The sequence below is a fragment of the Gekko japonicus genome, unplaced genomic scaffold (genome assembly GCF_001447785.1).
Source record: "Gekko japonicus isolate JY-2015 unplaced genomic scaffold, Gekko_japonicus_V1.1 scaffold1488, whole genome shotgun sequence".
Lineage (NCBI taxonomy): Eukaryota > Metazoa > Chordata > Lepidosauria > Squamata > Gekkonidae > Gekko > Gekko japonicus.
The window spans coordinates 349,569-374,031 of NW_015167094.1; the positions used below are offsets into that span (position 1 = coordinate 349,569).

Sequence of the window (24,463 nt, forward strand, 5' to 3'; positions counted from 1 at the left end):
TCATGCTGGCAGGACACAACCATGCAGCCGTTGATATGTATTGACATAATGCAGCTGCCCCATGGCCTACGGCCCTTGAAGACCAAACATCACGAGAAGGTGCGCCGATTTACAACAGCCTCTCACTTCCTCTGGTGCTGCTTCTTCAGTGCCGCTTCCGAGAGCTGCCCCTGGAGAACAAGGCGCCTCTGCTTGTCCACGTCCCCTTCCATGCGGGCAAAAGCGTGGGAGCCGATGAAGGCCAAGTCTGCTTCGAGCCCTTCCTCGTCAGAATTATCTGCAAAAAAACCCGCCACCCAAACCGTCCAAGAGTAAGAGAGGAGCTATCGTGAGAGCGCCACCGTCCACATTTGGCATAAGGGACTCAGCGTGGTGTGGTGATTGAGAGTGGGGGACTCTAATCTGGAGAACCGGGTTTGATTCCCCACTCCTCCTCCCCACGAAGCCTCCGGGGTGACCCTGGGACAGTCCCAGCTCTCTCCGAACTCTCTCAGCCCCACCTACCTCGCAAAGGCCCTGTTGTGGGGAAAGGCGATTGTAAGTCCCTTTAAGACTCCGCAAGGTAGAGAAAAGTGGGGTATAAAAACCGACTTCTCTTCTTCATAAGGAAGCCAGAGGAGAACTGCACAGCAGCTAGAAAGTCTTGGAGTGGTGCCACCCAGAAATGATGCCGATGTAGTGCATTGGTGAGTTCGCAGGGCTCTTTCTGTAGCAAGAACTCCTTTGCATATTAGGCCACACACCCCTAATGTAGCCAATCCTCCAAGAGCTTACAGAGCTTTTCTTACAGGAGCTACTGTAAGCTCTTGGAGGATTGGCTACATTAGGGGTGTGTCGCTTAACATGCAAATGAGTTCCTGCTACAAAAAGAGCCCTGGACTGGTTCGGATGAAACGCAACCCCCCAGGTCATTCTGACCACAAGCTGAAAAGAAGGCTACAGGAGTCTGCTTTGTGGGCCATTCCCAGGCCCTCTGAGTCCTTCCCGGTTCCCTGGGCATGAATGTCCGACTCACCTTCTGAAATGCCTGGCTTTTCGCTAATTCTGATCTGACGCTCGGGCACCACTGGCTCCCCTTCTGCGTTACCGATATCGGCAGGCAGGAAAGGCAAGGACCGCCTTTCCTCTTCGAACGACCTCGGGAAATACAGAGGCAGCAGCTTCTGGTAAGTGGCCTGCAAAACCAAGAAGGCTTGAGGATGCTTGGCTGCCACCTCCCGTTTTCAAGACCAGCCGGGAACGAGGGCTCGGCTCCAGCTCTCCGCCAGAGCACTGCAAATTGATGGATGCGGTGCTGGTGGGAGGAGGTGGGAGGCACCCAATGCCTGCCCTTCTCGCAACCCTCGTGGCTTTTGCCTGCAAGGTTCTCTGAACCCCAGCAGTGCCTTCTTAGAGGGGCCACAGGGGGCTTCTGGGAAAAGGGGAAAGGGGCAGTGGGAAATCTGCTTCCACCCGCAGGAGGTCTGTAAGACAGCATTTGGCTTTTGAAATAACAGGATCAGCAATCGAAACAGCTGCACAGTCATACTGGTCCATGCAAAACCCAAATTAAAAAAAATCTGTTTAAAACCACTTCTTGTTGCTGTTAGCCATTGAGCCGCATTCGACTCTTGGCGATTCTATGGGCCAGCTCTTTCCACGTTTTCCGATCTTGCTCGGTTTCTCTGAGTCATTCCATGCTCAGGCTGATGCCGACTTTTATGGTGTCTACCCACCGTGTTCTTTGGCCGCCTGGTTTCCTTTTGCCGCTAACTAATACAGGCACAATTGCTATTTCTAGTGAGCTCTTCCATATGACATGGTCGAAATACCAGCTATTAGGACCAGCCAAACCGATACAAGAGATTGTGCGAGCTTTCGGCCTTTTACACCATGGCCTGAAGGATCTGCTTTCTATCCTTTTATCTTCTAAAATTTGGTAACGTCCAGCCTGATGCAGGAGTTTCGGGGATCACTGAAAGTTCACACGAGGTCTGTTTGGCTGGGCCTAATGAAAGGTTTTACACAGATTTCAACCTCGTTTTCAGTAGCGGAAGCAATGTGCTCCCCAGCACCTGACAGCTAGAAGTCCCATATAGCTCAACAAACATAGGCTGGTAGAAACTAGAGGCCACTTGGGACCATCACTCAAATATATTAACAAGAACGCAATGATCTTACAAGGCAGTGCAATCCTATGCAGAGTTACTCCAATCTCGGTCCACTGCTTTAGTGGTCATGGACTGGAGTAACTCTGCAGAGGATCGCAGCCGCACATTTTTATTGCGACCCTTGAGGTTATTGTGGTTAATGGATCAATGGAATATGAAGTAGCGTATTGAGGATAGGGCACAAAACCTTTGGAATAGAGAGAGCGCAAAGTGACTGACCGCAGAGCAGTGCCTACAGAGGCACAAAGAAATAATGACACACACCTCTTCAAACTCAGACATTGCAAACACCACTTTTTCAAGGGTTTCCCCATGAATCTCGAGAAACCGCCTCACTGTCCCTGCAAGGCAAAACAAAAAGGCAGAACAAAATAAGAACAAAGCCTCCTGCAGAGGGGAAGGCAACGCAAATTACACGCTCTTTTGCATTTCATCACTGCCTCACCTGGAAACGTGTTCTGGAAGCAAAGGACTCTTACCCATCTATTTGAAGGAAAGAGCAGGAGTCCAGTATCACCTTAAAGACTAACAAAATATGTGGCGGGGGAGGAGGAAGCCCTGCCACATATTTTGTGAGTCTTTAAGGTGCTACTGGACTCTTGCTCTTTTCTACTGCTAGGTAAAGGTAAAGGTTCCGTTGCTCGAAAGCCAGTCGAATCCGACTCTAGGGTTGCGGTGCTCATCTCCGTTTCAAAGCCGAAGAGCCAGCTTTCTGTCCGAAGACGTTTCCGTGGTCATGTGGCCGGCATGACTAAACACCAAGGTGCACGGAACGCTGTTACCTTCCCACCGAAGTGGTACCTATTCATCTACTTGCAATTTCTTGCTTTCGAACTGCTAGGTTGGCAGGAGCTGGAACTAGAGACAGGAGCTCACTCGTCATGCGGCACACTCGGGTCTCGAACTGCTGAACTACTGACCTTCCACAGCCTGCAGTTCAGCGCCCAAAACTCATAAATATCAATGCACCGCGCTTTGAGACTCACTGGCAAAGCAGAATCCAAAAACCTGCTCCTAAGCCATGGTTTGTGCTAATGATAGTTTGGGCTGATGTCTGAATTGACAAACCAGGGCTTTTTTTCCCTGGGGGAATGCACTGGAACTGAGCTCTGGAAACTCTCTGGCAAACTCTCTGGCATTCAGGATATGGATTGAAAACTTCATTTCCTTCTTGAGAGTTCTGGCACCTCTTTTTTTATTTTTTAAAGTCCAGTGACAAACTATCTGAAGGATTATGCGCGCACACGAAAGCTTACACCCAGAATAATGCTTCGGTGGTCTTAAAGGTGCCACTGGACCCGAGCTTTCTTCTATCGTTACGGATATTTCTCTGACTATGGAGGCCGCTGCACAATAGAGAGGGGAGCGCTGAGCAGGCGGAAGACCAACGCTGACTGGCAGCTCAACATCCTGATCTGCTCGGAAGCTCAGATCAAAGTCTGGGTTCTAAGCTGTGTTTAGCGCAAAGCACGGTTTGGCATGATGTCCGGATCTGAGCCTCTAGCCACGTGCATCAACTGGCTTTATCTGGCATTAACTGTTAATAATAATAACATTTAGCTACCGTAACAGACTAATTCAGAATGTTGTTCCAAGTTATGTATGCAAGGAGGTCACTCCACACTTTGCACTGTTTGCTAGCTATTCTTGTAAGGTCGTGTACTGTAAGGTCCATCAGTTACTAGCGGTTAGAAAATACTTCGCTTGCGACATCAATACAGTTATCTTTCCAACTGAATATACAGAATGGCATAATCCAGCGATGGATTTCTACATTCCTAGCAACGACAGGCAGAGAAATCACCTTGCGTCGTTTCCACATTATTAATTTAAGAGGAAGCTGTGCAGTGCCGGAGACCCGTCACGGCCTTCGACTGACCACCGAAAGCCTTCCAGGGCTTACTTACGCAAGGCTATGTGGGTGGCATCCACCAAGGGGTAACCTCGTTTCACGGTATTTATGACACAGAATCCCACTGAAGACATCGCCTGCTCCCTGCAGTGAAAAACAGAAGCACACACACATCATGCATCCCCTGACACGACCAAAAGCACTGCAAACTGAACACCGGTTTCCCTGTATGAAATGGCGTCACGAGACAATACAACACCAGGGACCATAACTGCTGGAATCAATTCAGAAAGTTCAACCGAGTTCATTTTTTGTTGTTGCAAAGTCCTGAGGCATTCTAGAGAGTAGTGTCCGGAGGGCGATGCCGATCCCCTCCCGACTATTCCGGCAATTACCCAAATAGCACACGTCACGGGAAAGAAGGCAGTCCTTGACCCTTCCCGGGAGGTCCAGGAGTCCTGGCCCAATGGCCACCGAGTAGGCGACAGTCCTAAGAAGGGCGGGAGTCGGGGACGCGGAACCACCTGGGCAGGGCGTCAGGGACCCGACCGAGTGCGACAGGGCTGGCAGGTGGAGCGACGGGATGGGAGTCCCTCGGAGCCCAGGCTTGTGGCTCGGTTACCTTAAGAAGTGGGTGGTGGGTGGGACAGGTGAAGAGGCTGAACGAATAAAGGAATCGAACAGGTGAAGCCAGGGAGGAAAAAGGAGGGAGTTCGTGAGAAGACGGAGAGGAGGGAGACGCATCCACTCGTACTCGTCTAAAGCGAATTCTCTCGGTTGTGGCGAGGGAGTTTCAACTTGACCAACAACATATCTGAGGCAAACCTGAGTCGATGTTGTTCACCCTTGCAACCTGGATTCGACTCACGACCGACTCGAACCCTCCCGTAATCCCGAGCGTGACAAGTAGTAATGAAACTACCCTGGCCCTTTTTTTGGTAGCTAAAGCTCCCAGTAGATATGATTCTCATAAAGCTTCAAGGTGCTACTGGGGGGGGGGGGCACCTGGATTATCAAAGCAATTTATGCTCACGACTCTTGAGAAGGGGAGTTTAGGCATTCCCAGCCCAATTGTTTGCCTTTGTGCTTGCCAAGCGGGTCTTAATTTAGCAGCAGTTTCTCAGAAAAGAGGGCCCAGCATCCGATTGAAGAAGAAGACTCCGCTCTGAAAGATGGTGCACCGTTAAGACACCGTTTATGAAGCCCTGACCTGGATAGCCCAGGTAAGCCCGATCTCGTCAGATCTCGGAAGCTAAGCAGGGCCGACCCTGGCAAGTACTTGGAAGGGTGACCTCCAACGAATACCAGGGCTGGGACACAGAGGCAGGTACACAGAGCCACCTCTCTGAAACGTCCTAGCCCCACTAGGGGTCACCAGTCTCTCTCTCTCTCTCTCTCTCACACACACACACACACACACACACACACACTCACACACACACTCACACACACACTCACACACACACTCACACACACCACTCAAAAAAGAAAGACACCGTTTATGAAGACAGCCTTCAGAAGTGCAATCATTCAATGAAGGGGAGGTGACATTTCTAACATCCGTAAGTATCTGAGACTGAAAAATGGCTCGGGACTGAATACTTTCCAGGTACTCTGACGCTTATGAATTCTAGGCTGCTTGGCCAAAGCTGACTTCACTGTAGACTCCAGGATAGTTGATCCTGACCTCAGCTGATATGTGAGAATGAAGCAAACGAACCCTTAAGAGAATCCACGCTCACAGCTAACGCTTCAGGACCAAGAGATCCAACACTGGCTCTCCTGTGTAGTCTATTGCCCCAAAGAGTATAAAACATGAATATGAGTTCCCGATAAGTTAGACTATAACACAGCCAAGAGGGGGAAACTACCTTCTTCACTGGGGCACAGATTTATTTACAGAAAAACCTGCTTCAGAGACATGAAGCACAGCAAGGCAGTGGTGGACTGCATAAATCCAATAAACACAGAGTGCCTGAAAGACAAGGAAATACTACTTTACACAGAGAGTGATCAAAATGTGGAAATTGCTGCCAGAGGATGTAGCAATGGCCACAGGAATAAACAACTTTAAAGGGGGATTCGATAGATACATGGAGGATAAGTCTATCAATGGCTACTAGCCACGGTGACTGAGGGGAACCTCCACATTCAGAGGCACTAAGCCTCTGAATCCCAGAGCCCGGAGGCAACATCAGGGGAAGGCCTGGGCCTCTATGCCCTGGTGCTGGCCCCCCAGAGGAACTATCTGGCCACTGTGTGAGACAGGATGCTGGACTAGATGGACCGCTGGTCTGATCCAGCAGGGCTCTTCTTATGTTCTTAAGGCAACAGAACATTCCCTGGCACCCACCTGCCCTTAATACACAAGGAACGTTAGATCTGAATTTGTGACCTGAATTTGTGTCCCAGCCCAAGATAATTCAGGCCAAGATGATGGTTTACCATAAAACTGAGGGATCCTGCTATGCTGAAATAAGCCAGAGGGCCCCGCGAGACAGAAAATACTGCTCAGCAAGTGAGAGGAACAAAGACTGGATTGCTAAATGGAGAGAACTGTTACCCATCAGAAGCCTGCACAGAACACCACTCACTACGCGTTCAGTCCAGACTTACCCCAGAGGAAGGAGCCTCCATGAGTCCCCACCTTCCCTTTCCCACAGCAGCTCCTCGAGACCTTTGAAAAGCTGAAGCTGGGGGATCTGGGTGCCTCGTGGACAGAATGCAATAAGGCGCCATGGAGGGGGGAGACAGTGGGGAGACGGAGGCAGGCAAAACTGCCGCCCCACGCTCCTATGTTCACACGGCGTCCCCGCTTCAGTCTCCTGCGTCACAACCAGGTCTCTTTTTGTAGCAGGAACTCCTTTGCATATTAGGTGACACACCCCTAATGTAGCCAATCCTCCAAGAGCTTACAGTAGCCCCTGTAAGAAGAGCTCTGTAAACTCTTGGGGGATTGGCTACATTAGGGGTGTGTCGCTTAATATGCAAAGGAGTTCCTGCTACAAAAAGAGCCTTGGTCACAACACATTTTATTTATGAGCCCTCCTGCCCTAACGGTCATATGGGGATACCGCTGTGGGAAAGGGAAGGCGGGGAAGACGCTCCTTCCACATACTTGCCAGGATCCAATCCCATTGCTAAGTTCTCTGTGGCATGATAGGTTTCCAGATGTTGGGTAATTAAGAACATGTCTGCTTCAGCTCTGACCTGGGGATAGCCCGGGCAAGCCCTACCTTGTCAGATCTCACAAGCGAAGCAGGGTCGACTCTGGCAAGTACCTGGAATGGGAGGCCTCCAAGGAATACCAGCAGTTGGGAGGCGGGGGCAGGCTTTATTCAGCCACCGCTCTGAGTATCCTCCAGGGCCCCAGTAGGGGTCAGTCACCAGGGGTCGCCATGACTTCCAGGTGCACACACACTCACATGCACACACACACACACATTAAAAAAATAAGAATGGGTCTGCCTCCGTGTGCATTGGTCTTTGAGACTAGTCCTCCAAAGCAAGACATCATAGAGAACCTGGGCCTTAAAGTCAATGAGGCAGACAGTTAAACAGCAGGGGACATTAGAAGGGCATATGATAAACAGCTAGGCAATAGGGAAGAAATCTGCCAGGAATCCACATGCTGCTGATGAATCACACTGTTTCTGTGCTGCTCAGGAATCACAAAGCTCCGCATGCCCTTCGTGCACACTATGGAGAGGGCTCACGCCCCACGAGCAGACAGACGCACGCTTACTTTGCAATCTGTAGTATGTTACGGTAGCAGCTGTACAGGGAACTCTCTGCGGCTGTGCGGTATCGACTCTTGTATTTGGGCCCCACCGTGTGAATGATGAAACGCGCGGCTAGATTGAAGCCCTTGGTCAACTTGGCCTCCCCTGTCCGGCAGCCTGAAGTTAAGACGATGAGAGAAGACGTAATTGAGAAAAGTAATAAATACGAGAAGTGAAGGCCACCAAAGTGTGTGTATACATTTTAGTCCCAGGGTGGTCCCCTCCTTATGCCTCTGGATGGCCACACAGCATAGCTGGGTGGTAGATCAGCTGCTTTAAACACAGAAAACAATTTGAGTACAATTGAACAAGCCATAACAATCTGCCATTCAGTAATATAGGGCTGCGGTGGCTCAGAGGTTAAGATGCTGAGCTGCGGACTGGAAGGTCTGTAGTTCAGCAGTTCGAGACCCGAGTGTGCCGCATGACGGAGTGAGCTCCCGTCTCTGGCCCCAGCTCCTGCCAACCGAGCAGTTCGAAAGCAAGGAATTGCAAGTAGATAAATAGGGACCGCTTCGGTGGGAAGGGAACGGCGTTCCGTGCGCCTCGGCGTTTAGTCACGCCGGAACCCATGACCATGGAAACGTCTTCGGACAGCGCTGGCTCTTTGGCCTGGAAACGGAGATGGGCACCGCAACCCTAGAGTCGGATTCGACTGGCTTTCGAGCAAGGGAATCTTTACCTTTTTACCTTTAATGTAGTTCAGGGGTCCAGTGTGGTGGCCATGTGCACCACAGCACCCGCCAACACCTTTCCTGGGGCCCACCAAAGGTTTTTAGAAAGTGGGTGGGGCCAGGCGGGGCTTTAGCCCAGCAAGGCCTCTGATGGGCCATGCAATTTGGCAGCAGCTGCCACCACGGCACAAGGATCTTCATTGTGTGACTGATGGTAAGCCCCGGCAGCCATTCTGTGGCAGTCATCCTGTGGCTGTGCCCACCGCACTGTCACCGTTCCAAAAGGGCTCGCAGGCTCAAAAAGGTTGGGGGACCCCCTGCTGTAGTTCAAGATCAGAAGCTGCTAATAATTACCGCAGCGGGGGGCAAAGCTCAGTTGACCAAGTAATCTGCAGTTAAGTTTAGAAGTATATACCCTGTTTCCCCGAAAATAAGACAGTGTCTTATATTAATTTTTGCTCCCAAAGATGCACTAGATCTTCTTTTCGGGGGATGTCTTATTTTTCCATGAAGAAGAATACGGTACACTCCGTCAGGGCAGAGCGAGCAGCAGGCGGCAGCTTGTCCTGGCGGCGGCGCCGGCCCTCTGATTAAAAAGGACCTCGCCTGCTCCGGCTGCGCAGCGGCCAACAGTGAGCTGCGCGCCGGCGCCCGCCGCTACGGCCCAGAGTCCAGAGTTACGGTAGCTTCAGGGGGCCTTATTATCAAGGAGGCCTTATGTTCGGGGGAGGCATTATTATCGGGGGGGGGTCTTATTTTCGGGGCAACAGGGTATTACACATGTGTCGGTTTTGAAACGGCGAGCAGACATTGCTACTGGTTTAAATAATTCATATGCTGCTTTATTCCAAGTTACACATACAGTACTCTGTCTTGGAAAATTACAGTTATCTTTCAAGACGGACGAAAAACTATCTGCTGAATAAACTCTTCAAGTGTGAAAAATACTGGGACTGGAACAGTTTATGGAATACATCATCCATACTCCGTGTGGCTATTGCTGTTTCTGCAGCTAAAGTCTTGGTAGAGTGAGAATTTCCCATGTTTGAACAGTTGTTTCCCCTGATCTAGAGACCAATGACCAAACTCTGCTCCAACACACATATGTGGGTTTATGCATGACTAACGATTAAAGTACCAAGAACAGAGAGTTGTCCTGAAAATTTCAGTCCGGGTGGATGGACAGAAACTGAGCAGGTTTGCTCAAGTTTAATCTTATACCTACCTTTGAGTTTCTGCAGCTCAGCCCTCAGGTCAGGTCCTGCATGCAAGAGGATACTTTCTGACAAGGGATTCTTATCTGTGAGAGACTCATTGCTGGTGTTCACGATGGCCGTGCAGTTCAGCAGCGCTACGTCGCCCTTCCTGAGGAGAGATTATCATTCCCATTCATTGAGGAGCATAAGAGAAGAAGAAATACAAGAAAAAGGGGGTTCTTCGCAGCTCATACACAGGTCTCTCACGCATTCTTGGGTAGTCTTGCAGGTATTAATGAGACAGCAGTGAGCGGTCCGTATCCACACAGACTGCACTGCTGTTCCCAGAACTCGTGAGATGCAACAGCACGACTGACCACTTCTATATGCCATTAAAGGTTTATTGATTGACTGACCGACTGACCACTTCTGAAGCAGTAAAAACACAAGAGGCAGAAATCTCTCTCTTTTCAATATTTACAAGTTAGGTGTTGTGTAAAGACATTACAAGAAACCAATCATTAGACAGTTTCGTATTATATACACACATGCCCATCCTAATGCATTTCCTGCAGAAAAACTGACACTAAACTTTGCATGGTGTGATGAAGTATTCTGGGAAAGGAAAAAAAATACACAATGTGTCTCCTGATCAGGTGAAACGGATATGCAAGTGGAGTTTAAGGGAGCCCATTGTTTGCAGCCTCAAAAGAACACGTTTATTGCAAGCTTTTGCTCTGCAGAATCCTCCTGATACATCTCAAGTTTATTCCTTATGCTTTGGTCAAACAACAGCTCTCAAACTTCTGCAAATCCTAGTCCTATTACACTGCTTATTAATCATTCTACTGACTGCTTAGATTTAGACTGTGTAACTTGCCTTTAGTCTCAGTAAGAAAGGTGGACTAGAAATATCATAAAGAAATAGTGTTCAAAATTTATTTGAAAGCTAGTTAAATTCTTTCAACCCTTGAGAGAGAGGATCTGAATAGCATGTGCCATGCAGATGCACTGTGTACCAACTGAAGTTTCCAGTCTTCCAAGGCAGCCCCCATGTAAAACATACTGCAGAAATCTTGCTTTTTCCATGAAGGGGCATAGCAGGTGAACCAATTCAAGTTGTTCAAATGTGCTATGTGCCACATATGAGACCTGAATGCCCTAAACAGCATTCACATTTCAGAGGGGGTACAATCTAGTCCAGGACAGGTGGATAGAACAGCTAACTCATGAATAAATTATCATAGGTCCCTGCCACACCGGGGGGGGGGTGGGGCACGGGTATTGAAAGCCGCACCAAAATAGACACGTGGCAGCGGGATCATACAGATCCCGTGAGCCGCCGCGCAGTTGCTCCCTGGCACGATCAGATGCCGGGGAGACTGGGGAGAAAGCGATGAGACGGAGACTGCCAAACTGCGCATGTGTGAGCATGCGCAGTTTGGCCAGGGGTCTTGGATGCACCAGCAGAAGGACGTGCCGGCGATCCCACGGCCGCGCTTGATGCGGCCGTGCTGGTAAGTCCACCTCTGTAGGTGGTTTATTTTAGATGTGGCTTTTCGGCCTGAAGGGCCGGATCGGGGACGGGTGCGCAACGTTTCCCAGATGTTGCGGTGGGATCGCGCCTGTTTGCTCCGCCCCCGATCCGTCCCTCTCCCGGCCGAAACCTTTCGTGTGACCGGGGCCAGAGTGCCTCAGTGTTGTCTGGATCATGCTTCAGCACCCTCACCGTTCCGATATTGACAACGCAGAAACTGTTCCCCTGCCGCACACAACTCCCAGACATGCCCCACTCACACACAACACCTCCACGTTCCCCCTACCCCTCAGCAGACCCACAACACAAGCCCAGCATAAGTGCAAAGAAAGCCAGAGAATCAAGAGCTGAATGACAACTAAGCAAACTGGAAAATGAAACACCTGACTAGCTCACGAAAATGCAGTTAGAGCAACAGCCACCTTAGTCAGACTATCAGATTGGGCTGCTTGTGGCATTTATAGTCAAAAAAGAAGCATGAGTTAATGGCCAATTAACTGACAGGTGGCAGAAAAATTGAAATTCCTCTGCTGGTGTCCTGATCCATAAAAACCCCCCACACAAAATAGTTCACTGTGGCACTCAATAAGTTTAACCTTTTGGAATAATTACTGGAAAGTATACTGCCAACTTAGCAGTTTGAAAGCAAGAAATTGCAAGTAGATAAATAGGAACCACTTCGGTGGGAAGGTAACAGCGTTCTGTACGCCTTGGCGTTTAGTCATGCTGGCCACATGACCACGGAAACATCTTCGGACAGCGCTGGCTCTTCAGCTTGGAAACGGAGATGAGCACCGCAACCCTAGAGTCAGATTCGACTGGCTTTCGAGCAAGGGAACCTTTACCTTTACCTTATACTACCATCATAAACTTTCTATATAGGCTGAGATCCAGTAAAGGGAATCCTCACAGTGAACAGAGGTGGCTTGCCATTGCCTGCCTGTGAGTAGCAGCACTGGACTTCACTGGTGGTCTCCCACCTAAGCACTAATGGGCTAATCTTGCTTAACTTCCAGGATGTGATGCCATCGGGCTAGCCTGAGCCATCCAGGTCAGGGCACTACGGGGGATACTAAGTTTTCCACGCACAGCAGAACAGACTTTTCCTACCTCTGCCCCTCCCACTGCAGCTCACTGACCTCCCTGAAATGCTGCTGGGGGGGGGGGAGAGGGACCATCAGGAATGGCATGAGGTGTTAACCTTAGATCCTCCACATACACCTCCACTTTGCTGAGCTCTCTTCACAAAACGCTGGTCGTTTGCTGCTTCTATGGACCTCTTTCCTCGAGACTGGTAATTATCACCCTTTCCTACAATCTCTCTTCCCTTCCCTCCCTATATTTCTCTTAGTCTGGATCCAAACTGCTGTACCCAAAAACTGTAGTTTGATTGTGGTCAGGGAGAGAAGAGATGGTTTAACAGGAAAAGGGAAACTGAAAATGAGCATACAGCAGCAGAAATAATAATGACAACAGGAATGTATGGGAAAACGTAAAAAAAAAATACACATTTCACGGTCATACACACACTAAGTGGCAACCTATGACTGTTTGATATGCCAGCTTGCATCCTGCCTAGAGATGTAAAATTTCCGGAAATTTTGAAGCTTGGAAAAAAACCCATTTCCCCCCCAGTTTTTTCCGGAAAAAACCAGAAATTTTCAGAAAAATTGGAAAAAATGCTACATTAGCATTTCTTTTGTCTTTTCTAGATTGAAAGTCATTCTGTTACTTTAGGGACATAAAATATGACTATGGACATTACACACACACACTGAGAAAAAGATGGCCGACGGCTGGTGAGCGTTTTTTTTGTGGCTCCTTTCTTTTTGTTTTATTCTTCTTCTGAATTGCCTCCCTGCTGGATTTACAAGATATATCGTATTGTTAATACTGGACTTGTTCCTTTTGCTCAGCATTTACTTTTCCTTATCAGCTGAGGCTCTTGAAATTGTCTTTGTAACCGAAGCCTAATGGGTGCTGGAAAACGCCCAAGAGATACTGAGGGGGATGGAATTTCCTCCCCTCCAGCACATAAACAAACGAAGATAGATGACTTTTTTGCTGGAGAGATCGCTTATAACATTCCTGTTGCAAATAAATATGCAATTTTAGCTGATAAAACCAGGAGCGAGCAGATAGAAAGTGAAGAGTTTTTAACAGAAGCAGATACTGCCCCTTTAAAAGAAAAAGGAAGCTGCTGTGATTGTGAAAGACAGCTGGATAATTTAATAGATCTGACTGCTATAACAGTTAAATGTATTCTGAGGCGCCTAAATGAAATTAATGAGAAACTTGGAAAACTTGAGATGATGAGTGGGACAACTAGAGGTTTACAACACAATCCTGCTAATGTGCAAACAATGCCTGGGAGTAAAGAATTACCTTCAGTCTCTTCTTTTCCATGCAAAAGGGATGATGGAAGCTCTAAGTTCCAGCTGGTTTTTCAGCCCAAAAAAATAGGTTTGACAATCTGCAGATACAGAGGCTGGCTACCTTTATGGAACACAAAACCTAAGGTCCTAAGACACTTGAGCTCGTTATTAGGGAAGAGGACCTTTAGGCTAGACTTGACAGAGCTAGAAATCATTAGCCAACCAGGCCAAGTGCAGAGAGTCCTGCTCACATTTGCAAGTGAGAGGATTCCATCACTAATAATGAGACAGATTGCAGTATTTAAAAGCAAAGGGATCTTCCCGGCTCGTGCCTTTTTGAATACATCAAGACCTGTTCCACTTCTGAGGAAGAACTGTAAGGAATATCAAGCTGCTCAAAACCAGAAGTCTCTGCAACCTGATTTGATGGATTTCTCCAGCCAGAGGGAAGAGGACCTAACAACTAGAGTGGTTGCTATGGCAGTTACTCCCGCAGGAAGGAATTTACCTTCAGCAGTCCAAACACATGAAGGCCTGAATCTCGACAATTCCGTAGAGGATGATTTGATAAACTCTTACTCAAATTTACCAACAGAGGACCAAGCTGTGATTGTTAATAGACTTGAGACATTGAGGACTAACCTCCAGTCGCTGGGGAATCAAAGTCGCAACTTCCAAAGAAATAAGGAGAGGCTCCAATTTTTTACTGCCCCTAATACTCCTGTTAATAGTGATTCTGCTTCCCCAGATCCTGTGATGGACTTTAATGAAGACATGTCTGGGAAATCTAACAATGATATCCATGATAATAATCCTCTTAAGAACAAGGAAGTTAGAGGTAATGGATGTGTGTTTAGTGACCGAACAGGCCAATTGGATTTGATCTCTTCTGACTGACTACATAATTCAACTTCCTCTGATGGATACAACAACTCACAGATTATCTCTTTAATGTCATGGAATGTCATGGGATGGGCCAATAGATTGAGGGATGCTGAAACTGTAACCTTTTTAAGGAAGTTTGATGTAATTTTGCTGCAGGAGACTTGGCGGGTAGATCCCATTATTTTTAATGGGTATAAAACATATGATCTTCAAGCACTGCCCTCTAAAAGGGGGAGAGCAAAAGGGGGATTGGGTATATTAATTTCGACTATACTCAACGTAAGGGCTAAACAACTGGTTCCCTTTAATCAAGTGGCTATGGCATTAGTGTTGATGTACTCTCAGACAACATGTTTAATTATTAATGTCTATTGTCCCCCTCAGAATGATATAGATTGGGCTGGCCTTGAAACATATATCTGGAATTTAATTAGTGAGTATCCAACTGCTTATTTGATAGTCGGGGGAGATTTTAATGCTAGAATAGGTCCAAATAACAATTTTCTTTATGATAGATACAATACCTGTCCCCCAGAGGAGCAAGTACCTACTCCCCCACTTGTGAGATGCTCAAAAGATCAAAAGTTTAATTCTGCTGGTTATAGCTTTTTACAAATGGTAAATGGCATTAATTGCCATATTTTAAATGGTTCATACCCCACAGATTATCCAGCTGAATTTACTTATTGCTCTGGTGAGAGGAGGAGTGCTATTGATTATATTATTGTCTCAGGGAATATGTTAAGCTTGGTTGAACTATTTGAAGTCTCCTCATACCTAGAGAGTGATCATTTCCCTACTATTTTGAGATTTGTGGCACCGAACTATGATCCTCGAATTACAGATTTACATCTGGAGGGTAATGTGGAAGGAAATGAGTATTATAGGGTACCCTGGAATGAAAGGAAAGAGAAAGAAATTGTAGAACTTTTGAGTTCTGGTGTCCTCGATGAGTGTTTAACTAAGTTAGGAATTGAGGGTCAGGATGATTTACATCTGGACGCTTATGCTCATATTATAAGAGAAATACAAAATGTAATGGGGAAGCCTTCCTTTAAACAAAATAGATTAATTAATAGTAATTCAAGGTCTTGGTTTGATAAAGAGTGTAGATCTTTGAAAAGTGCTCTTAATGCTATGTATATCAAATATAGGTGTGATGAAGATAAGGACACCCTAGAGGACATGAAAATCTTAAAGAAACAATATAAGGCCTTGATACAGCGAAAAAAGAAGGCCGCCATAGCCCTTGCATGGGAGCAATTAAGCTCAGCATGCAGAGATAAAAATCCCTGTTTATTCTGGAATATGGTCTCTAATTGTAATACTAGACCTCCCTCAGTGTGCAGTAATACAATTCTCCCTGAAACTTGGGAAAATTATTTTGAGCAGCTCTACCAAGGTCAGGATGAGGCTGCTTCAGAGGTCCTGGATATAGCTACCTTACCCTCTTGGTCCCCTGTGCATCCTCAAGAAATTAAGAACCTCATACAGACCCTGAGTTCCAACAAAGCCCCAGGTTCTGATCTTATATGTGCAGACCTGATCAAGAGGAACCTCGAGTGGTGGGTTCCAGTTCTTGCTACCTTATTTACAACTATAGATAGAACTGGTAGAATACCTAAAGACTGGGGGGTGGCAATAATAGTGCCTATTTACAAGAAAGGGAACAGAGAGGATCCTGTTAATTATAGGCCGATCAGTCTGCTAAGTATAATAAGTAAGCTTTATTCAAAACACTTACAGTGGAAGCTAAAAGACTGGATGGAGCAGGAAGGTCTTTTGAGACAGGAACAAGCAGGCTTTAGAGAGGGACGGTCATGTTTAGATCAGTGTGTGATATTGAATCACTTGATTTCCAAATACTCTTCGAATTCTTTAACCTCATTGTATGCAGCTTTCGTAGATTTTAAATCCGCATTTGATTCTGTCTCAAGAACAATCCTATGGGAAAAGTTGAAATCTTCTACGATAGATAGGCGCTTACTGTTTTTATTGAGAGCTCTTCACAAAAATACTTTTATTAGGGTACGATGTAATCCTCAAGGTCATCTTACTAGGATGATCAGGTCAGATAGAGGAGTAAAACAAGGATGTATCTTGGCACCTCTTTTATTTAATATTTACATCAATGACATGGTACAGTTTTTGTACAAACCTGAATTTCATCCTCCAAAGCTTGCAGACAGACACATCTCAATCTTGCTTTATGCAGACGATGCCGTCTTGCTTTCTAGGACCCCTAAGGGACTTAAGAGAGCTATGTGTGCTCTTATGCAATACTGTAATCAGAATTGCTTAGAGATAAATTATATGAAGACTAAAATAATGGCTTTTGCCAATAGGCCTAGGATGTTTAAATGGGTTATTGACTCTCGTACCATTGAGCAAGTTCGTTGCTATAGATACCTTGGAGTTGTATTTCAGTCGTCCGGTCATATGAAAGGCCATGTTGATTACCTGTCAGCTAATGCAAAGAAAAGCGCTGGAGCTATTCAAAGGTTCTTCTGGTCCAAAGGAGGTCGTAACTTAGAAGCTGCCATTAAGTTATTCACTGTAAAGGTATTACCCCAATTATTATATGGAGCTCCTTTGTCTCTCCTGACAAACTTGACCTTACTTGAAAGAACACAATCGAAATTTTTAAGAGCTATATTTCAAGTTCCAACAAGCGTTTCAAATGCTGCAATCCGTTTAGAGGCTGGCCTGGTTATGGTCGAGGCAAGATTGTGGATTGCTGCATTTTACTATTGGTTAAAATTGATTTTTTTACCCATTGGCCTTTCCCATACTATGATGCAAGATAACTTTGTTCCTTCATGGCGGAAAAAGATAGAAGATAAACTGGTCTGTTATGGTTTTTCAAAACAGTTTATTCTGTCTTTGGGACACGATCGGGCTAGATCAGTTCTAAAACAAAGAATATTAGATGTCGAACGACAGATGGACGTGAGCAGGATTAGGAGCCCTGTATTTGATGTAAGTTCACTTAACAAGATAGCTGTGAGACCTTACATCAAATATTTAGATATCAGCAATCATAGAAGAATTTTTACCCTATTAAGATACAACGCCTTACCCTCAGCCATAATGGAGGCCAGATTTACTAGATCATTGAGGAAAAGTTGTATTTGTGGGATGGGATCTGATGAAACATTGGAACATGTAATTTTCGATTGTCTTATATATCATAATACCAGGGAAGTTTTGATCAAGCCTATAGTTAATTCCTTTCCAGGTCGTGATAGAAGGATACTTTTGTCAATTATGCTGGCAGGAGATAATCAAAAGTTGACTAGGATGGTTGCCAAATTTGGTTGGTTGGCATACCAAACTAGGAAAGAGATAAAGGACAGATAGGCCTAAACCTAATTTTTAATCAAAATTCTGATTCTATTATTTCTGTATTTTAAAGTTTTTAGATCCTATTTATAATTTTAGATGCCGATATATTTTATAATTTTACTGCTCCTGTAACTGTATTTATACTGGTCTTCTATTATACTGGTCTATGACCGTAATAAACTAGGCAGTGGCCTTTGACTATGGACATTTTTACTTGGCATGAAATTATCACAACTAGCATATTAAAAATATAGTGTATCCAAACAATTATTACAAACAGAATACCCACCCACATGCAAAAACAAATCTGAAACCTTTTTATTTTCTTCTGACAATAGCACCTCCTAAAGGAAGAAATGCATTTTGTTCTTGCATTGGAGAGTTCAGTTTGTAACCTAGGACTTGCTTGTCCTCAGTGCACAGAAATTATTCATCATGTTAAAATAAAATGTTCCATAATCAATTTTTTTTCCAAATTTTTCCAGTTTTTTTCTGGGCCTTCACATCTCTAATCCTGCCACTTGTTTCCAGAGACTGTAGGGCACTTCTGTCATCAGAAGGGGTGGGATTTCTCCCAATTTCCCCCCTATAGCTCCAATGCTATTGTGCTGATCCCCCCACCCTCAAGAACAACATTTCGATGGGCTGCAATGAGAGAGACAAGGCGGAAAGTCCCCCACGCTATGAGTAGTTGCACAAAAGAATGTTGTTGGAGACAGGTTGCTATCTTTTACTATTTAAGTATTGGGATATGTATTTTAAAGCAATTCCTTGTATCCTATAAAACCACACAATACCCCTTTATGGGCATCACACCTCATCTTGCTTGCACAATCTTCTGTATCAAGAGTGGCCTCACTTCAACCTTCTGCGGTCTCCCCCCTCACCTTTTACTACAATCCCCACAGTTCAGTGATGTGCTTCACATTTTAAAAACACTGCATATTCAGGATCTCTCAACTGCTATGGTATAATTTATGTTAATCGCCATCGCAGAGATACCTAAGCAAAACCTTGCTGGAATAACCAAAAAATCGGCCCAGGGACACATTCTGGTCCATCAGAAACTGGACAACCTGCCTTCTCACCTACTGCAGACTTTGCTGCGGCCTCGGCCTAATCGCAATAACCTGCTTGTTCACGCAAAACTGACAAAGTGCTGACCGACACAACGTATTACATTCGTGAGGTGGAAACGTACCACAATATTATCTTTGCGTTGATGTCCTTCCTATATGGGAAGGGCGACGGGACATCGGCTTGGCATCTTTCAGGTAGACTTTGAGAGTCCGCCTGGGGAAGGTCAGTCCATCCTGGCAAACGTTCGGTGTCCACAAAATGGGAAGGAGCGCCCAGAGGATCCATGGGAGGAAGAGGGCAGGGCCTATTTCAGTCGATTGCGTGAGCAGCTCCCACTGCAGTCTTCCTGGTGCTTTGGAGAAAAGAGATGCCACCGAATCAAAGAGTTGACTTTTAAAATTTGATTTGACTTGTGATGAGGTTGGGAAAACAAAATTCCCGTGGAGGAACACACGCACCAGCCACGACACAACCCATGCGGGTTTTTCAGTTCCGAAATAATATTCTCAGACACACGTCGGTCTGAGAGTACTCCTTTGGAAAGGATCCAAGAACATGCCACGCCATTAATAAATTCATGAGATTGATCCAACTGGCTTCTGAAAATGGTGTGCTACGTTCTTGGATCCTTCCCAAGGGAGTGCTTTCACTCCCCCACCACCACCACCAAAGGATCTCATTTCCTGAATATCTCCATTTCCGTCCTTAAGTGTGCAAAACAATCTTCTCGGACCCATTCTGCAAAATAGCGGAAGAGGGAGGTAATCCCTGCTGTTGGACTGCACCTCTTTAGACTGTAAGCAAGGATGCTCCGTTGTACATTAAACAATGCTGGCACCTAGAACATTACATGTCAGGGAGAAGAGTTCTAGGATAGCCTTTGCCTCATGCACACCAGCTTTCTACATCACACATGAAGCTGCCTTATACTGAATCAGACCATTGCCTCATCAGGGTCAGTATTGTCTACTGAAGACTGGCAGCAGCTTTCCAGAGTCTCAGGCAGAGGTCCTTCATATCACCTACTACCTGGGGGCCGGTTTGGTGTAGTGGTTAAGTGCGCGGACTCTAAGCTGGGAGAACCGGGTTTGATTCCCCACTCCTCCACTTGCAGCTGCTGGATGACCTCGGGCAAACCATAATTCTGTCAGAGTTGTTCTCTCAGGAGCAGTTCTCGAGAGAGCTCTCTCAGCCCCACCCACCTCACAGGGTGTCTGTTGTGGGGAGGGGAAGGGAAAGGAGTTTGTAAGCCGCTCTGAGACTCCCTTGGGTAGTGAAGGGCGGGGTATAAATCCAATCTCTTCTCTTCTTCTTTTTAACTGGAGATGCCAGGGATTGAACCTAGAACCTTCGTAGGTGTTCTGTCACTGTGCCATGTCCTCTACCAAGGAATCTACTCCCAGGAAAGCCCCCACCAGCAGTCTAAAGCAGTACAATCCATGCAGGTTTATCTCCCCTTCTGCTGTCTGCAAGAACCAGATCTGAGCTTGCTAGAAAAACGACTCTGGGAACTATGTCTCCATACTAGGTTGCCATGGACCATCTTCTACACACCTCAGGCTATAGCAAGCAAAGAATTACTGGCATTAAGACTGAGCTCAGCTTCTTCCCCACTGTAACTTGAAAAAAACAAAAGTGATACCCCCTAACCTGCTACTATTCCATCTTGGCCTGGCAAACACATGTACCAGACAGCTCTGTTTTCAAGAATAACACCCAAAAGATCCCGTGATAGGAACAGCTGTGACCACTTTGCTTTAAGTTACAGTCCTCTTGCACAGTTACTTGGGACCAAGGTCCATTCTCTCAAATGGGAATTATTTTCAAGCAATCAAAGTACCGGGCAGCAGGAAGCATGTCTTGAAGTGAGATTTCTAGAAGAGGAAGTGGCTTAACGGGCATGCAAGACACCTGCACCTTCCAAACTGCACTTTCTCCTTAACACAGTCTCGGCTACCATGTACTCGCAGGGGGATTAAGAAAATAACAAGAGCCCTGCTGGATCAGACCAGTGGTCCATCTAGTCCAGCATCCTGTCTTGTACAGTGGCCAACCAGATCCTCTAGACAGCCAGCTCAGGGCATAGAGGCTGAGACCTTCCCCCGATGTTGTCTGCTGGCGCGGGAATCAGAGAATTAGTGCCTCTGAACATGGAGGTCCCCCTCAGTCACCAGGGCTAGTAAGCATTGATAGATTCATGGAGGATAAAACTATCTAATCCCCTCTTAAAGCTGTTTATTCCTGTGGCCATCACTGCATCCTCTGGCAACAAATTCCACATTTTAATCACTCTCTGTATAAAGAAACAGCTACAGTATTTGTATAGCTAATGCATCAATTTCCCTCTACACAAAAAATCCCCCCTTCTGAAACAAAACTGTTCTGAATTTAAAATGCTAAAATGGCCCACAGCTTCAATCCTATGTCTCTCTTTTACGCTAATGTTTCAGTCACGGAAAGCATGCAAATCAGTCCCACCCTGAGAAGGGCAGGAAAACAACCTGAGATAACCCCTGTGGGCCTAGGAGAGTTAAACTTTGGCCCAGAAGGACCGCTTTGCGAAGAAGAGGAGACTGGATTTACACCCCGCCCTTCACTCAGAGTCTCAGAGCGGCTTACAATCTCCTTCCCTTGCTCTCCCCACAACAGCCACCTTGTGAGGTAGGTGGGGCTGAGAGAGCCATTAAGAGAACGGCTCTGAGAGAACTGTGAGTGACCCAAGGTCACCCAGCCGGCTACACATGGAGGAGTGAGGAATCAAACCCAGTTCTCCAGATTAGAGTCTGCCGCTCCTAACCACGACACCAAACTGGCTCTAATGAAGTCTCAGAGCTCACTTGGGTGACTTAGGCCACCAACCCACATCCTCTCCTATTAACCCACCTGCAGGGCTGGTGAGACGAATACAATCTGGGTGTGTGCCACCATGGCGCAAAGACAACATAAAAGTTAATTTAGAAACACAACACCAAGTGACCACGTGAACAAGAAGGGGCATAGTAAAGAATAGGAGTTTTTTGGGGGGGCTTGGTGGGGAAGAAAGAGAAGGGAGTGTTCCCACATTCCCCCCCCACCCATATCCCTGAGACAACACAGACCGGATAGTGGGAGGGATTTACAAAATGTCGCCTCTTGATTTTTAACTCCTGAATTATCTATTTGGATAACGACTGCGTGGTTTTACTGTTCTTAAATTCGTACATCGCCTACCTGTGGGGGATCAGGCGACTTAAAAACGTAATCAAATAAACAAATTAAATAAATAATAATTTTTTTTTAAAAAAAAGCTCGTCCTTTTCCAGAGAGCTCTCCCTGTCGGCTGAAGTCTGAGAGCATCATGTGACCGGCCCCAAGGTCACCCACGGCCAGCTGCCCCAGCCGACCAGGGACTCGAACCTGGGGCTCCCGTATCTCTAGACCCACTGCGGCCCACGGGCTGCGAAAGACCGGGCAAGGGGGGGGGCTGGAGGAGGCCCGACAGAGCTCTCCCCGCAGGGTCACTCACGGCCTGCGGAGCTGACGCGTCCCCCATCCGGTCCCTGCAGAGCCGCCGTCGCCGCCAAGCGCCCCTCGCAGGCATCCCCCGGCCGGGGAAGCTGGACCCTCCTGTCACCGCCGCGTCTTCCGGTCAACGCCCCTCTAACCGCAGGCTCCGCCTCCCCCGGGTTGCCATAGAAACTGGAGGGGGGGAACGTCGGGACACGCCGCACCGCTTACACTTCCGGCAGGAACGACTCACTCCCGGCCGTGACTTTCCGAAGCGCTTGCTCTAGGCCTTGCCATCTCTATGGCGATCGAAGCCCTCTCTTCCTCCTCGCCCAATAGTCGGGAACCCGCGCCGGACGTGGCCGGAAATGCCATCCCGGGGATGGAAGGGCCGCTCTAGGAATGTGCGGGGAGAAACTTCCGGTTCCTGGCCTGTGGAGTTGTTGCGGCTTGAAGTCTCGTGGCGGGCGCGTGCGGTGGTGAGTTGGGGGAGCTGAAAGGTGCGCTTTATTTATTTCGTTTCCTTATTTACACAGCAGAGCAACGTTTGAGCCCAGTGGCGCCTTTAAGGCCAGCAAAGTTTTATTTGAGGTGGATGCTTTCGTGTGCAAGAAGCACGCTTCGTCAGACAAACTGAAACAAAATTTCTTCAAGCCTGACATACAGGAAGATGAGAAGGGTGGGTGGGAGCGTCGGGAAGGATCAGCCAGAATTAAGATGCATAAGTGAAGCTGGGATTGGATCAAGGCGGCAAGAGCAACGAATGGCAGCAAATTAGTACACAAATGCGAGAACTAACAAACAGATGTGAGAAAAAAGGCGGAGTCCAGCGGCACCCCCAAGACCAGCCAAGCTCAGCCCTGGGTACATGCGAGAGCAGAGAGACTCTGCATGTGTACATTCAGGTCTTCTAAAATATGCAAACAGAGTTCCTCAAATATTATATACGGGTGGGGTAGGGTTAGTTGCCAGGAAGATTTTATTTACGTGGTTTATTTATACCCCACCTCTTTGCTCTCATTGGGTCCACCAAGGCGACTGGATTAAAAGCATGGTTAATACATGTTCTAGAAACATTATTTTATTTATTGGGATTTTTACCCCGCCCTCCCCGCGAAACGGGCTCAGGGCGGCTTACAAGGGGCAAAGACCATATGAAACAGGATAAAAGCAATAAAACATTAATGACAATTAATCACAAACAACGATACTCAATTGAAAGCAGGATGGTTCCCGAATATATGCAATGATGGTAAAAACAGTTCTCTGGGGATGGTGTTGTCCTATAGCTGATCCCAAGCAAATAAGTCCGATAATATCAGTCGTGCAAAATTGTGGCAGATCTTCCCGGGCCATCCTTAACCCCGATGTTGTCCACATCATTGGTGGTGGTGGTGGTAGTGGCGGCCCCTATGTGAAAGCCTGGCGGAAGAGCTCCGTCTTGCAGGCCAGAGCCAAAATGTGCATACAGTAACATAAAAGCAGCTGTTAAGACGTAGGGCAGGAAGGAGGAGTTGCTGAGTGAATGCTGGAAGAAACAAAGTATCCGAAGACATGAGCCGTGACTCACAAAAGCTCATATACCCTGCCACATATTTTGTTAGTCTTTAAGGTGCTACTGGACTCTTTCTCTTTTCTACTGGATATGGGGTGGATTGAGTGGGTGGAAGAAGCAGGTGCTCTGCCTGCGCTACCTTACCAGATTTCAGTCTGAACTGAGGGGGAAATTGGTATCTTGCTAGTGCTCCTGGACATGTGCAGAGTGCATTTCGTTCATCCCGTGGTGCAATTAATGCAGCACCTGAGGGTTAAGGAGGCTTCAGTCATCCAAAATGAAATAGGAACTCAGTGGCACCTTAAAAACTAATTCAGTTTATTGTTGCTTTCGTAAACTCAGATGCATGCAGGGCACATCCGTAACAGGCATATTTATACTGTAAGTTGCAAGCAGCAGAAAGGTGGGAATGGGGAGATGTTATCAGTTTGAAGAAAGTACAATTTGATTCAAGTCCTCGCCTGATCTGAATGGATTGATTTATTTTTACTTGGAATCTCTGCAAGCTTTCCTGCCCCTCTGGCCACATAGCTTAGAGCCAGCGTG

The 24,463-nt window shown here is 46.9% G+C and overlaps 2 protein-coding genes across 2 annotated transcripts in view; one reads left to right on the forward strand and one right to left on the reverse strand.

Annotated features, from left to right (window-relative positions):
- Positions 1–22,558, reverse strand: part of GDAP2 (ganglioside induced differentiation associated protein 2) — a 33,777-nt gene extending 11,219 nt beyond the window's left edge. Inside the window, exons 1-8 of the mRNA XM_015412907.1 lie at positions 22,382–22,558; positions 18,998–19,228; positions 9,684–9,823; positions 7,748–7,901; positions 4,058–4,146; positions 2,415–2,491; positions 1,016–1,175; positions 127–277 (exon numbers count right to left, since the gene is read on the reverse strand). Of these exons, the coding sequence (XP_015268393.1) occupies positions 127–277; positions 1,016–1,175; positions 2,415–2,491; positions 4,058–4,146; positions 7,748–7,901; positions 9,684–9,823; positions 18,998–19,161 (935 nt within the window). The 5' untranslated portion in view covers positions 19,162–19,228; positions 22,382–22,558. The remainder of the gene's footprint in view (positions 1–126; positions 278–1,015; positions 1,176–2,414; positions 2,492–4,057; positions 4,147–7,747; positions 7,902–9,683; positions 9,824–18,997; positions 19,229–22,381) is intronic.
- Positions 22,559–22,814: 256 nt separating this feature from the next.
- Positions 22,815–24,463, forward strand: part of WDR3 (WD repeat domain 3) — a 53,160-nt gene continuing 51,511 nt past the window's right edge. Inside the window, exon 1 of the mRNA XM_015412900.1 lies at positions 22,815–22,862. The gene's annotated coding sequence lies outside the window, so the exon portion shown is untranslated. The remainder of the gene's footprint in view (positions 22,863–24,463) is intronic.